The sequence below is a fragment of the Mustela lutreola genome, chromosome 4, assembly GCF_030435805.1.
Source record: "Mustela lutreola isolate mMusLut2 chromosome 4, mMusLut2.pri, whole genome shotgun sequence".
Taxonomy (NCBI): domain Eukaryota; kingdom Metazoa; phylum Chordata; class Mammalia; order Carnivora; family Mustelidae; genus Mustela; species Mustela lutreola.
In genome coordinates, this window is record NC_081293.1 from 189,130,827 (window position 1) to 189,147,244 (window position 16,418).

Sequence of the window (16,418 nt, forward strand, 5' to 3'; positions counted from 1 at the left end):
AACCACTGACCAGCTGCGTGACCTTGGACAAGCTGTTTTACTTCTCTAAGCCTAAGTGTCCTCACCTGTGAAATGGGAATAATGGTAATACGTATCTACCAGAATGGCTGAAAACACTGAAAGAGGCAGGCCATATTAAGCATTTAGCATGTCGTAAGTATATAACATTATCTATTGTCAGCTTGTTTTCCTGATGAAAACAGGGAACATCTTCTGAGGTAAAAGCTTCATAGTCCAGATTTCCTGTTTCTGGAATCAATGGATGGGCCTTTGTGACAACTATTTAAAAATTAGAACAATGCCATAAGTCATAAAATGTCTTCTCATTCTGGGCTTCCTAAGCTGTCCTGACTTGAGTAGGAAAAGCCACAATTATTGGCTGCATCTGAATTGGACCTTCTCTAGACAGTGAGCCTACTAGACTGGTTTCTTCATGTGAACAAGGATTGCTTGGTTTTGTTGGATTACTTTGAATTTTGGCCTGTTTGGGCTACTGTTGCATTCTCAGCACCTGGAACAACAGCAGAGTAGTAGAACGTGGTACTCATTAGCCACATGACATTCACATTGGACAGAGCAAAAGAATATTTCCATCATCGCTGGAAGTTTTGGCCTAGAACAAACACGTCGGGTATAAGCCTCCAAATGTGATTTTAGGAGATTAGTCAGTACCACGAAGCTGTTCAAAGCTCTTTTGAAAGGAAACCAGAAAAACATTTTTAAGCTAGTCTAATGAGAACGGGAGTATCTGTGTTTTTGAATGCAAAATAATCTTCCAACAGCAAAGGTCGTAACTAAGCAGACTGACCTTGGACATGCCAAGATTAACAAGGATGCACAGACCAACTTCATGGTGCACATTTTTGGAATATATAAATCTGACTACATAGGAATTCTGAAACTCTAGTTAAGGGTCACAGTGAGGGACGAATAATTAGCAATTTCATGCATCCTGTTACTATTCAGCTTTCTGTTCCAAAGACTAATAATTGTTTACATGAAGACTTCTCCCTCCATGGGGACATTAACACGTAAATTGTGTTGCTATTTGTGGTTGCACAGCATAAATTAGAAACTTGTGAATATGCAAACACATTTTCATATTTTAAATACGGCTATCAAAGCAGAATTCCTTATTTAAATAAATAATTAGCATGCACAGCAGAGTGCTTACAAAAGAGAAACACATTTTTCAATTGTCCTGGCACCACTGAGGACATTAGCATGAATTCAGATTTTAGTGAGAAGCAGAAACACAATCAGTTTGTTGATATTTTACTGAAAGTTCAAAAGGCAGAAGTTAAAGCCCTGGCTCTCACAGCACAAGAAGCAGGATGACAGGCAGACACATAAATACACAAGTCACATTAGTTCATGCTTAATGACAATGGAGGATATAAACAATAATCATAAAAATCGTATGTACTGGTTCTTTTTAAAAGATTTATTTATTTTAGAGAGAGAGAGAGAGAGAGAGAGAGAGGCACGAGTGGGGGGCGGGCAAAGGAAGAGGGAGACTCTCCAGCAGACGCCCCACTGAGTGCTGAGCTCCACGCGGGGCTCAATCCCACGACCCAAGAGATCATGACCTGAGCCGAAATCAAAGGTCGGGCACTTAACCAACTGGGCCGCCCAGGTGCCACATGGACTGTTAAAAAATACTGACGATGGATAAACATGGCTTTCAAGTCAGTGGGGACCTCGGTTTGAATCTTGGCTCTTTTTTTTTTTTCATTCTAAAATAAAAACTCTCTGGGCACCTGGGTGGCTCAGTGGGTTAAAGCCTCTGCTTTCAGCTCAGGTCATGATCCCAGGATCCTGGGATCAAGCCCTGCATCGGGCTCTCTGCTCAGCGGGGAGCCTGCTTCCCCCGACTCTCTCTGCCTGCCTCTCTGTCTACTTGTGATCTCTGTCTGTCAAATAAATAAATAAAATCTTTAAAAAATAAAATCTTTAAAACATAAAAATAAAATAAAGTAAGAACTCACGGGGCACCTCAGTTGGTTGAGTGTCTGACTCTTGATTTTAGCTCAGGTCATGACCTCAGGTCATGAGATCAAGCCCTGTGTCAGGCTCCACACTGAGCATGGAGCCTGCTTAGAATTCTCTCTCCCTCCCTCTCTTTCTCCCCCCACCCCGCCCCACCAAAATAAATAAATAAGAACTCTCTCTCTCTCTTCTCTAGACTGGAACTTGACTGGTGCAGAGGTCAAATTTATCTTTAAATTTATCTAGTATGCAGTAGACAGTCAATAAATACTTAGAAGGCAAATGAGTGGATGAGTCAATATACGTTAACGTCCCCAGAGTACAGCACACACTCTAGTTTCTGACAGTAAGGACTAAATGGCAAGGAGTGTTGTTGCAGTTGTCTAAGATCCCAGATGTCTGGGGTGACCTCACAGTCATGGAGGCCCAATGCGAGAACTGAAAGGGAAGAAGGACGGCTTGAAGAAGACCACATGGAATTATGAAGCTCAAGCGAGAGGCAAGGATGGTGAAGCCAGAGGCCAAGGGCCCTCTCCATGTGGTTGTTGCACCCAAGGATTTTCTGAGGTCCTGTTTCCAGGACACTACGGCCCCAGAAGGGACTGGGGACTGCGGTGCAGAGCTGTGATGACCAAGGCCTCCGCAGAGTGTGAGACACAGAGTCAGAGGAAAGGGCTCCATGTGGAGAGAAAACAGCACTGCTGAAAGAGGGTGGGCAAAGCTGGCTTGGTGGACAGACGCACCTATACAGATGTAAGGTTCAAGGATAGTGAAAAGGCCTATGCATCCTAGTAGTTAGGAGAATAAATCCCGGGCTAGAATGGGGAGAGGGCGTGAAGCTGCCATGGGCCCGTCCTCTCAACAGCTGGGCGCTAGTCAGACCTTCCACTGCCCACTGTGGTCACAGGTTCTCCAGCATGGGGGGATGATTTCCAGGAGGCACATGGCAATGACTCGGAAAAGAACCTGTCCTTAGTCCAACGAAGTGGGGTTAGAGAAGAGGGAAAGGCAGTAGAGAGAGGAAGGAAGTAGAGACTCTGGGCCAACTTCGACACTCCCAGGGGAGAAAAGCTCTTACTTGTCAGCCAATGTGTAGCTCAGGTTTTCGGTCTGGCTGCGGCTGCCCTTGGCCCGGCTGCACACTGTCATCATGTCAGCACCAAGAGGAGCTCCGAGTCGCCTGGGGGAATAGGGATGCACACTCAGTGAGTCACGACAGCAAATCTAGGGCCCACACCCCAGACTATTTATCCCTGACAGAGTCCACCCAGGGTGGGGTATGTGTGTGTGACTGCAACACACCCTTCAGAATCCCTGACCCAGGAGAGAGGGCAAGGGCACAGAATCCTGAGATCCCCCTGGATGCAGACCCCATACCAACCAAGCTCTTCTCAGTCCGAATGCATGCCAATCCTGTGTGTGCGCATGCACGTGCCACGTGTGTTCACGGGTGTGTGAAAGCAAAAGATAAAATACCAGCACAACCCGGCACTTTTTCAGGCTCTCTTAAACCTGTGATGCACTAACAGTCCCCAAAGAAGACATGAGTCATTACTCTACTTGACACAATAAACTGCCTGCCTCAGCCAAAACCCCCCCACAGAGGTACTCCTGTGCTGGCCTTTGGGCACGCATGGACGTCCTCCGTCCTCGGCCTTGGAGCCCTGTGCGAAGACCCTCTCCCAGCCGCTACAAACCCAGGGAAGGAAACATGGAGCCACTGGGTCATCTGTCTGGTCTAGGAAGAGCAGGTGGCTCTGGCAAACCCAGGAATCCCACGGGGCACCTCACACCTAACAAATAAGGACCACGTGGATGCCAAAGCAGCGGCCTCCGCGGTGTAGTAGTTTCACGACACGCAAGTGCCTGACATTCCAATGCAGTGAAGTAGCTGATTAAAATGTAGGATTTCAATAGCAAGGCCCGTCAGAACTCTGTCTCTCAACATGAGGACGAACGGACATTGCTCAGGTGGACGTGGCTAGGAAGATGAGACCCATCGAGAATGGAGAACACCAACAGGATGCGCAACGCCAAAGCATGAACACCGCATGGACGGTCCCTCCTGATGGGGACAAGGTGGCTCTTTGGTTAGAGGTTCAAGGAGTACTGAGATACTGGAGATTCATGTCTCTTTCCCACTGACCCTCCAGGGAATCCTTCTCCTGAGTCCCTCTCGAGTTCCAAGATTCCCATCCCCTCTCCCAGGAGAGTCTGCCTGCCAGGTGACAGGGTAGCTGCTCAAATTCCTGGCCTGGGCATCCCCTTCCTGCAAGAAATCAAAGGGCTGGACTTTACGACATGCGTGTAATTCCTGGGAACAAGGAGAGGGAGGCCAGGAGCAGGAAGAGAAAAAGAAAAGGTAGCGAGCTCTGGGTAACAAATCAAAAGGAAGAGGGTTGAGACTGGTGAACTGAAAAGACAGGAAGGCAATAGGCTGGTTCAAGCAGGTGTGAGTTTGAGGAGGGGGGCAGCGCTTAGGCCTGGCCACGGAGCTCAGCTGTCCCTTACCCAGGCATGTGGCATCCTACCTTTCGGGGTACGGCTGTGCTGAAAGCAATCCAGCTCTTTAAAGAAGTCAGACCCAGAGCTCTCCCCTCCCGCTAGGGAAGAGAGCGCTGAAGGGCCTTTCAGAACAGGAAGGAACTCACTGCCTCTCTCATAATGCTCCACAAAGCTTCTGGTCAACTATACTTCAATTAAAAAAAAAAAAAAATGCTTTTGGAGCCTCTCCATTTGGCTGGGCTGAAAGACACGGCCCTTGTGTTGTGCATCGGGCAGATGGCCCCGTTGGATATCAAGGACAGTGGCTGCTCCCTCACCGCCCCCCTCATGCCTGCACTCTGTACCCACACGCACAACCACAAGGATGAAGTCTCAATCCGCATGAGCAGCAACTCTCTCCAGCCACCCCCTTCTTTCTAGCAGGTACCCCCCTCTCCTGGGCACCACAAGCACGTGCCAGGTTCTGTGCAGGATGCAGGGCGGCCTCAAGGATGAGTTAAGACATGGAGTCTGCCCTCGGGGAGAACACCCAGGCCTGCGCTTGGGTCACTCAGTCCTGGCATCTGGCTTTCCCCCAAAGAGAACAATTTGCCTATACTTCCCAGAAAACCAGAGCTTTCCCAAAAGGGACAAAAGCCGTTGTGTCTCATGCACAGAGAACCGTGTATGGAGTCTGAGGTTGAGGGTCACAAGAAGCACTTAAACAATATGGTACTGGAGTGAACTCGATTCCCATTGGGTACTAATGACCTTGAGGACTCAAACCATGGTCTCCAGAGAAATAGCTGGTGCCATATTCTTTTTTTTTTTTTTAATATATATATTTATTTATTTGACAGAGAGAGGGATCACAAGTAGGCAGAGAGGCAGGCAGAGAGAGGGAGAAAGCAGGCTCCCCGCTGGGCAGGGAGCCCGATGTGGGGCTTGATCCCAGGATCCTGAGACCATGACCTGAGCTGAAGGCAGAGGCTTAACCTGCTGAGCCACCCAGATGCCCCTGGTGCCATATTCTGAGAAGCAAGTTCAAGTGGGCTTCAGGGGCTGGAACTGAGAGAGTAAAGAAGGGCCCGCCACGCGGCGATCAGCCTCCCGGCATTTCTAAACTCACAGACGGACAGAACATGTTGCCCCCACAAAACTACGACCCTTCCCTTTTCACCTGTGATGCTTCAAAGCCATTAATTAGGTGACAAGCCCAGCTTAACTTGCTGACTGGAAGTACTCTGGCACTTATGTCACCGTAACTTTGCCATCACTTTGTAGATCTGGGATTGCAAGATGGAGCTATTCCCCCAAATGTGCTCCACCGGGCATCTGTTCGAGTCTGCTGGGGGGTCTTGGAGGGGCAGGTAGACTCCAGGGCACCGCTCCAACTACCAAAACCCTCTGTCTGGGCACTGGCCTGAAGCTGCATTTAAATACGGTCAATCAAAGGCCTCGGGTGATTTTTACACAACCCAACATTCTTTATTTCTTCCTGAGCAATTTGGCCTTGTGATCCAGACTGGTTTCCAGGAGGTATAATGAATGCATGACTAATAAAAACACATTTTCCCACTCCACTGCTTTCCATAAAAACAGAACTTCTCATTCACCAGATGGGCTTAATTAGTATTAATAATTTTAATTAAATTTAAAATGTCATACAAAATTCTGAAGCTAGATGATAGGTACGTGAATATAGGTCTTAGAGAGACGCTTCCGGTCTGTCTCAAAGGACCACAGAAAACGTAATTGTTCCAGCCTGACATTACCAGATCAAAAACCTGTGTTATTTTATAATTCCTTTACATTTACCCACAAAGGCTTAAAGTTCCAGCCTGATCTCTGAAAACACCGTTTTTTTTTTTTTTTTTTTCTAAAGGGAACTGGGAGTACTAAAAGGTGAAGTCAATAATTGAAAAACAAGTGTCTTATTTTTGCCCATGAGAGTGTCAAGATTTTAAAACAGATATTAAGTGTTTTCCTGGTGGTAAGAAGGAGGAAATGACATATCAGATCATCTCCTGAGCACAGTTCTTACAGGAATACCTGAGGGACTTGAAGGAGGGACAGGGTGCAGCCCGCAGTGCCGCAGTGCGGAGAGAGGAACCACCGGAGAAAGGAGGGGGGTAGCAGGTCCTTCAGAATCCTGCCCGGGCCTGCCTGTCTGCTCTGCTTCCTCCACTGCCATCTGGGGAAGCAGCCTGGGGAAGCCAGTGTAATGTCCACCGCCAGGAGCCCAGTGAGACAGCCACTGGCGTTCTGAGGCCAGGCTTCTCAGAGTGTTGCTACTTATAATAGAGCATTGTTCATGTTTTATTTATACGGAGCATTGATGAATTATCCATTTATCATATTACGAATTATATAGGGGGCCACTGAGCTCTCACCAACATTAATAACATTCTTCCTGTTAACTCGGGTGGGGTTTTTAATGGTACAACAGGGAGGTGATACTTGAGCTACAGAAATGATGCTATCGGAGTCACCTACAAAAAGAAGTTCAGATATTACTGTTTTAGACACTGCTCGAAAAACAATCTGGACATGCATAAGCCATGGCAGTTGGGGGGGTGGAGAGACTGGTTTCCCCAAATCTTAAAACAAAAACAGTGATTTAAATAAAAAGGGAAATCTGGAAATATCAATCAACTGATAAATGAACAAAGTGGGATATATACATACAAGGGAATGCTACTTAGCCATAAAAAGAAGTGAAGGACTGTTACACGCCACAATATGGATGAACCTTGAAAATAAAGGAAGTAAAAAAGCTGGACACAAAAAGCCACATATTGCATGAATCTATTTATAGGAAATATCCAGGGTGGGCAAGTCCATAGAGGGAAGGGGAACTGAGATTGACTGCCAATAAGTAAAGGTTTCTTTGGGGGATGATAGAAATGTTCTGGAATTAGAGAGTAAGGACAGCTATACAACTACCACTATATAGTGAATAACCACAAGTCACTAGATTGAACACTTAAAAAAAAAAAAGATTTTATTTATTTATTTGATACAGAGAGATCACAAGTAGGCAGAGAGGCAGGCAGAGTGAGAGAGGGGAAGCAGGCTCCCCGCCGAACAGAGAGCCCGATGTGGGGCTCAATTCCGGGACCCTGGGATCATGACCCAAGCTGAAGGCAGAGGCGTTAACCCACTGAACCACCCAGGTGCCCTAAATTGTATGCTTTTTTTTTTTTTTAAGATTTTATTTATTTGACAGAGAGAGAGAGAGAGATCACAAGTAGGCAGAGGCAGGCAGAGAGAGAGGGGAGGAAGCAGGCTCCCTGCAGAGCAGAGAGCCCGATGCAGGGCTCATCCCAGGACACCAGGATCATGACCTGAGCCGAAGGCAGAGGCTTTAACCCACTGAGCCACCCAGGCGCCCCAAATTGTACACTTTTAAGTGGTAAATTTTATGTGCGTTATATCTCAATTAAAAATACATTATATGCATCTTCAGTAAAAACAAAAATAAAAAATTTGGGCAGGGGAAGGAGGTGGAGTAAGGAATAAAACACACACAACTATAAATTTCCAGTGCCCTTTACTGTTCTAAGGTTAGTATGCTAATTCTGGAATATAGGTAAATATACATTATATGCACTTGGTTTGTACATAAAATGGTCATACTTGATATACTGAATGAAAAAATACAATTTACATCACAAATGACTCCACATTAATTCAATATTATCTATTTTTTTAAATGGTTTAAAAAAATTTTTTCTTAAAAATTTTATTTGCTCATTTGACTGAGAGAGAGAATGAGAGAGAGCACAAGCTGGGGGAGTAGCAGGCAGAGGGAGAGTGAGAAGCAGGCTCTCTGCTGAGCAAGGAGCCCGATGTAGGGCTCCATCCTTCATGACCTGAGCTAAAGGCAGATGCTTAATTGACTGAGCCACCCAGGCGCCCCAACAATTCAATTTTAAATGGTTTTTCCTTGTGTTGCAAATAAAGCTGTAAGTCGTTTGTCTTTTATGATTCTAGTAACTTATTTTTATCATTTTATAAACAGCAAATACAAAATTGAGAAGGAACCACAATAATTACTGTAGAACAAAAATAGTTATTTTTCTCAACTGAGCATTCTTCACAGCAAGCATATATGGAAAGTTTGTTTTCAGAAACTATGTTGAGAAGGAAGAAAAACGACCCCGTCACAACCATGCAGCTCTGGCCGTGTCTAGCTGCTCAGGGAAGCTCACCCTGAGCCTCTAGAGGTTTCATTCTCATCTTCTTCAAGCAAACAGTTTTTAAAAAACACTAGGGGCGCCTGGGTGGCTCAGATAGTTAGGTGTCTGCCTTTGGCTCAGGTCATGATGCCGGGGGCCCTGGGATGGAGCCCCATGTGGGTCTCCCTGCCGGGCTGGAAGCCTGCTTCTCCCTCTCCCTCTGCCTCTCCCCCTGCTTGTGCTGTCTCTCTCTGTGTCAAATGAATAAATAAAATCTTCAAAAAATAAAAAATAAAAAAAACTAAATAGCTTTAGTTTTTTTTTTATTTTGGAGTATTTTCCAAAAGCAAACCAATTTCTTCATATTTGGAAAAAGACAGAAGACTGAAGTGGGTGAGGAACAAGAGAAGCCAAAGGCTACGTGTCACCTCAGAACAATGCCGAGGAGGCCATTTTGGCAGAATCGCAGCCTGTACTCTTGAACCAAATGCTTAAACCATGCCTGCACAAAAACACCACACACCACGACAAGAAACCAGGTCCCCAGTGCACCATACCAGGCAAAGACCATGGCAGCGCCAAGGAAATGATTTTTTTGCTAACAATCATCAGACTCTTCTTATTTCTAGAAGTTCTGCTTCTGAGCCCAGAAGCTTCCCCCATCAAATAAGAATGTCCAAGAAGGGTCTAATGAAGGAATGAACATGTATCATTTTCTTATATTTACCATATCCATCAACAGATGACTGGATAAACACATGGTTTAGCCTTATAATGGAATATTATTTGGCCATAAAAAGGAATGAAGGACTCATACATGCTATGACATGGATGAACCTTGAAAACACCATACAAAGTGAAAAAAGAACAGTGACAAAAGACCACCCATGTTATATGATGCCATTTATACAAAATGTCCAGGACAGGGCGCCTGGGTGGCTCACTGGATTAAAGCCTCTGCCTTTGGCTCAGGTCATGATCCCAGGGTCCTGGGATCGAGCCCCACATCAGGGCCTCTGCTCAACGGGAAGCCTGCTTCTCCCTCTCTCTCTCTGCCTGCCTCTCTGCCTACTTGTGATTTCTGTCAAATAAACAAATAAAAATCTAAAAAAAAAAAAAAAAAAAAAAGAAAAGAAATGTCCAGGACAGGCAACACAATAAAGACAGAAAGCAGATTAGTTGGGTTGGGGGATGGGGTAACTGGGTGACAGGCATTAAGGAGGGCCCGTGATGTGATGAGCACTGGGTGTTAAATGCAACTGATGAAATCACTGAACTCTACCTTTGAAACTAATACTATAATATATGTTAATTTTAAAAAAGAAAGAAAGAAAAAGAAAAGCAGATAAGTGGTTTGCCAGGGCTGGGGAAGGTAGTGTGGGGAGTGACTGTTAACAGGTATGGGTTTTGGGGAGGCTAGTAATGAAAAAGATCTAAATCAGGTAGTGCTGGTAACTGGCCTGGTGAATATGTTAAAGACCACATGTCTGTACACTTTATAAAGGGTAAATTTGGGGGCATCTGTGTGGCTCAGTCGTTAAGCGTCTGCCCTGGGCTCAGCCCTGCATAGGGCTCCCTGCTCAGCAGGAAGCCTGCTTCTTCCTCTCCCATTCCCCCTGCTTGTATTCCTTCTCTCGCTGTGTCTCTCTCTCTCAAATAAATAAATATTTTTAGAAATAAATGAATAAATAAAAAGGGTGAATTTTATGGTATGTGAATTGCATCTCAATAAATTTGTCATTTAAAAAAAAAAGCAAAAGCAGGAGGGAGTGCTGAATGGAAGGCGTCCTGGCCCCATCCCGGACCGGTGAATCAGACTGCCAGAGGGCCCAGGTATATGCATTTCTAAGCTCCCCCAGGAATTCATACTACAGTCTAAGAACCCATAAACCATATTTATTTTCCTGACCCTTGTGTACTCAATCGGGAACAGAAATATTCTCCTTTGCCTTCTGCTTTGGAAGGCAGCCTTTTACTCCAGGGTGTCTGTCTGCTCCTGTTTCTGAGAACCTCTAAAATCTGACCAAGGACTTATCAGCACACAGTGAGCTGCTCCTGTCCCTCAAGCCAGGATAAATGCTTCAACCGCTGTGTCCCTACACAGACTTCAATACCAAGGTTTGTTTTCATTCTAAAGGAGGCCTAGGACTAAAAGTATAATCTGAGTAATTTTAAGACTTTCTCTGGGTATGAAAACTCAGTTACCGGACAATAATATTTTAACAACTTGGTCAGTATTTTCCTGACCTACACCTGTCAGTTTGTCTGACGAATGAAGCCACTGGGAATCTGGCTAGAGCAGCCTGACCCTGCGGGCTGGACCACACTCTGTGATGCTCCTGAGGCCTGAGGCAGTTGAAGATTTTTATTCTTCTCACTTTCTTAAACACAGGTTTCACACCTGCAGAACATTCTTATATACAGGAATGTAAATTCTTATATACAGGGATGTATCTGGCCACCTTAATAAAATGGAAACACATTTTCGCTTAACAGTATTCGCAAACCAGGCTTTTTCCTTCACCCACTTGCAATGCAGAACTACTCCCATATGTTGCCTCTAGGCTGTCCATTTTGTAGAGGGTAAAAAAGAGGAAAAGTGCAGTTAGGTGGCCATCTTGCCTAGAAGCACGAAGCTACAGTGTGTATAAGGTCTTAGCTCTGTCAGCCCTCCTGAGTGAATGCTTATTACTGCTGCTGTCACCTCTTTGGAAAAAGTTGCTATGAGTTTGCCACAAATCATCAAAGTATGAGTTATGAAAGTTATGAGATATGCTCACACTGCCAAAATACAGCTTAAGAATCCGAATTCTGGTAAATATATTTTCTTTTAAGTAAAAAATACAGGGGCTCCGGCTGGCTCAGTTGGTGGAGCATGTGACTCTTGATCTGGGGTTTGTGAGTTCAAGCCCCACATTGGGCGTAGAGCCTAATTAAAAAATAAATAAATAAACATGCGTTACAGTTGTATTATCTTCATTTAAAAAAAATAAAAGTGTACTTTTTTTTTTTTAATTATAGATCACCAAACTAGGAGGACTCAGGTTCTAACTTTTTTCAACCCCAAATATGTAAACTTGCTCTTCTTTTCTCTGTTCTGGGCTGGCCAGAAACTATTTCTTATTTCTAACTTTTTCTTTCTTTTTTTTTTTTTTTAAGATTTTATTTATTTATTTGACAGAGAGAGAGTATAAGTAGGCAGAAAGGCAGGCAGAGAGAGAGGAGGAAGCAGGCTCCCTGATGAGCAGAGAGCCCAATGCGGGACCCCAGGATCACGACCCAAGCTGAAGGCAGAGACTTTTTACCCACTGAGCCACCCAGGTACCCCTCTTATTTCTAACTTCTATGGAAATCTGGAATCTGCTTCTCCCTCTCCCTCTGTGATCTCTCTTGCTATCACTCTCTCTCTCTCAAATAAGTAAATAAACCTAGTTTTAAGGGAAAAAAAGGAATCCTAAATATGAAAAAATATATGCATAATGTTTACAGGTATTACTTACCAATACTGCAAACTTAGAAATAACTTAAATGTCAAACAATATAATGATAACATAAACTACGATAGTCATTTGATGGAATATTATGGAGCACATTAAATTATGTTTAAAAATGGGCTCCCGGTGCATGTGCATGCACACTCTCTCAAATAAATAAAAATAAGTCTTAAAAAAAAATGGTGCTTAAGGAGACTACAGTTCTGTAAGGACAGAAAGGAGACCAGTGGTTGCCTAGGCTGACAGTGGACAGGGCAAGAAAAATGGGAGTGACTGCTAATGGGTATGGGGTTTCTTTCTGAGGTGATAAAAATGTCCTAAAATTGGGGCGCCTGGGTGGCTAGTCATTATGCGTCTGCCTTGGGCTTGGGTCAAGATACCAGCCCCACATGGAGCCCTGCATTGGGCTCCCTGCTCAGCAGGAAGCCTGCTTCTCCCTCTCCCACTACCACTGCTTGTGTTCTCTTTCTCGCTATGTCTCTCTGTCAAATAAATAAGTAAAATCTTAAAAAAAAAAAGAAAAGTCCTAAAATTGATCGTGGTGACAACTGCAAAAGTCTGTAAACACACTAAAAACCATTAAACTATACCCTTTATATGAGTGAATTGTACTGTATGTGAAATAAATCTCAATAACTCATATTTAAGAAAATAAATGAAAAAGTCAAGCTGGGAAAAAAAAAGACTATTATTAAATAGAAAAAATGCTGGAATCAAGATTCAAAAACTTGTATCAAATGTGAATAAAACAATGTTAAAAAAAAGAAAAGGAGGAATCTACTCCTACTCAAAATTGTGTAAGAAAATGACTGGAAGTAAATACAACAAATGATGAACAGCAGTTGTCAGTGGGTAAGAAACTTGGGAGGATTTTTTCCATTCTCTCTACTTAACTATATTTCAACAACAAAACTCCCCACACTTCAAAAATTTCTATATTAAGCATGCACTACTATCAACATTACAGAGAGTGGGGAAAATGTAAACCCAGTAAACCCAGCTGTTTCTGTGGGCCTCTGGGTTTGCCCCGTGGTGCCCCCAGCAGGCCCTTGGTTGCCTTGCACCCACAGCCGTGCCTGCAGTGTGTTGGCTCACCTGAACCCCTCAGTCCCCAACTTGCTTGGCTGTGGCAGTGCTCTCATTACCTCCTTTCCCTTAGTTGACCACCAGGATCTGTATTCTGGCCTCCCACTTCCCAGTACAGATGTTTCACTGGGTCTAAAGAGTGACTGTACGGAAACCTCCAGCTAACAGGAAAATAATCATATAATTCATTCTTCCAACTAACAGTTGTGTCTACTTTGCAAAGGGAACTGAGTGAAGCCTGGGAGAAATATAAAATAAAGACATTGATTTGCCCTCTGAGACTTTTCATTCCTGTACAGGAAAGAAGATGCACAAGACGATAATGTATTATGCACTTGAAAGTTGCTAAGGGAGTAGATCTTAAATGTTCTCACTACATACACACACAAGTCGACTGTGTGAGGTGACAGATGTGTTAACTAACCTTCACAATGTATATGTATCTCATATCATCGTGTTCTATACTTTAAACTTATACAATGTTATATGTCAATTATATCTCAGTAAAGCTGGGGGGGAAGGTGCACAGGAGTGCCCCCAATGCAAAACACAATACGATAAACAAAACAATGAAAGCAAGATCCTGTTGTGGATCTGAGCTTGAAGAATGGGCTGAATTTCCTTTGGGGTATACGGGTGAAAGGCATAGATGTTTGCATAATTTCAGGACAACTAAACACTCAAAGAAGCACAAAACCACGGAATGAAAAGCAGCACCAATTCCGTAAGGAGCTTACACTGAATTGCGTGGCTGGATTCCTTTCAGGGCTCAAGCAACATGGGAGCCAACGCCGACTTTGTGAACACAATCTCTGTAGATTTTCTGAAAGCTTTTACCAAGATATTACCGTAAGCATAACAAGCTTACAGATTTTTTAATTTGGAAATGACTGCAGGTTTGCAGTACAGTTGCCAGAATATTACAGAAAACGCTTCTAAACTCTTTATACAAATTTACCAAGTTTTAACATTCTCTCAGTGGAAGACTGCTTTAAAATGCTGCTTTGGAGGCTTAGGGAAAATAAGTTCTATGCCGGCACTAGGAGTCTTAAGAAAACAGAATCTTACAAAACCAGTTTACTAAAGTAAGTAAGCACAGCCAGGTCCAAAAGACAACTCAACCCCCATCCCAACCCAACCCAACCCTCCACCACGACCTCCCAGAAGGACGCTGAAAAACTTTAAAACCAGAATACTAGACATGGAAGAAGAGCTAGGAAAACACTGAAAAATACAAAAGAGTGGGGAGCAGGGGTGGGGGGGCCACCACTATATATTTAAAACATACTATAAAGCCTCTGTAATTAAAACAGTGTGGTACTGCCACAAGAATAGATAAATAGACTGGTGGAACAAAAGAGAGGGCCTAGACCCAACTACACACAGAACTTATTATATGTGACAGGGGCACCTGAGTGGTTCCATCAGCTAAGCATCTGTCTTTGGCTCAGATCATGATCCTAGGGTCCCAGGATCGAGCCCTGCACTGGGTTCCCTGCTCAGCAGTGAATCTGTTTCTCCCTTTCCCTCTATCCCTCCACCTGCTTGTGCGCATGTGCCTTCTCTTGCGCGGATGACTTTGTATATGATAAAGGTGGCATCTTAAATCACTAGGGCAAAAGTGGACTTTTTAATAAATGATGCTGGAATAACCAAATAGCCCAAAGCTGTTCAAGTAAGATCACTCTCCAACTCTAATGTGCCTGTGGTACCTGGCTGGCTCAGTCTGTAGAGCATATGACTCTTGGTCTCAGGGTAGTGAGTTCAAGCCCCACATTGGGCACGAAGCCTATTTAAAAGAAAAGTGATGTGCCTGCAGATCTGGCGAACTCAGAATAATCTGTATCTTTTTCAGAGGCAGAAAACCAGCTGCTGGGAAGAACTGGGTTCACAAGGGGACTGGAGCCTTGAGGGGTTAACAGGAGACCCTGAAGGATCTGACCAGTGCCTGCCCTAACTCCAAAAGGAACGTTCCAATTGCCTTCAGAACCTGCTGTGATTTCAGTGAAGTTTTTAAAAGTCTGATTCTTGGGATGCCTAGGTGGCTCAGTGGGTTAAGCAACTGCCTTCGGCTCAGGTCATGATCCTGGAGTCCCAGGATGGAGTCCTACATCAGGCTCCCCGCTTGGCAGGGAGTCTGCTTCTCCCTTTGACCCTCCCCCTTCTCATGCTCTCTCTCTCTCTCAGATAAATAAATAGAATCTTCACAAGTCTGATTCTTGGGATGCCTGGGTGGCTCAGTTGGTTAAGTGTCTGCCTTCAGCTCAGGTCATTATTTCAGGCCTGGGATTGAGTCATGCATCATGCTCCCTGCTCCTTGGGGAGCCTGCTTCTCCCTCTGCCTGCCACTCCCCCTGCTTGTGTGCACGTGCATGCTCTGACAGATAAGTAAAATCTTTTAAAAAAATAAGTTTGATTCTTTTCCTAGGACAGCCCTGGAGCTTACAATACATTTGTGCAGCACCTGATATCCATACACACATTATAACACATTATATGTTATACACACACATATATAACATATGATGTGTTATAATGTGTGTATGGATATCAGGTGCTGCATATATATATATTTATATATATATCCATACATACATATATTAAAACACATATGACCCCCCTCCTTTCTACCAATTTCGAGGTGTATTATTGTTATCCTTATTTTGAAGGTGAGATTAAGGCTCAGAGACTTGCCCAGAATCACAATTGTTTAAGAGACAGAACAGGGGAACCCTAGGTGGCACAGTCGGTTAAGGGTCGGACTCTTGGTTTCAGCTCAGGTCATGGCCTCAGGGTCCTGGGATCGAGCCCTGCATTGAGCGCCTTGTCAGGCCCCTTGCTCAGTGTGCAGTCTGTTGAAGATTCTCCTCTCCGTCTGCCCCTCCCACCATGCTCGCTCTTTCTTGCTCTCTCTGAAATAAATAAATAAAATCTTAAAAAAAAAATCAGAGAGAGAAACAGAACAGGGAATTTGTCAGTCTCTACTTCAAATTCTATATTTCGGCCCCCAAACCTCCTTATCTGCTCTCTCAGTACCTTCCACCAGAACCAGCCTGGATTGCCACCTCTCACAACCTGATGCAAGAATCTGCTTCTTGGTGATGCCAAGACCCAGGGGACAGTAACCTCTGAGTCTGACCCACAGGAGTCAGGCTCTTTAGGGGAGCCCGACTTTCGTCTTAGG

General features: G+C 44.3%; 1 protein-coding gene across 1 annotated transcript in view; it reads right to left on the reverse strand.

Moving 5' to 3' along the window:
- DENND2A (DENN domain containing 2A) overlaps nt 1-16,418 on the reverse strand; it is a 104,917-nt gene that overhangs the window by 72,029 nt on the left and 16,470 nt on the right. Inside the window, exon 2 of the mRNA XM_059172031.1 lies at nt 3,068-3,169. Coding sequence (XP_059028014.1) covers nt 3,068-3,141 — 74 coding nt within the window. The 5' untranslated portion in view covers nt 3,142-3,169. The remainder of the gene's footprint in view (nt 1-3,067; nt 3,170-16,418) is intronic.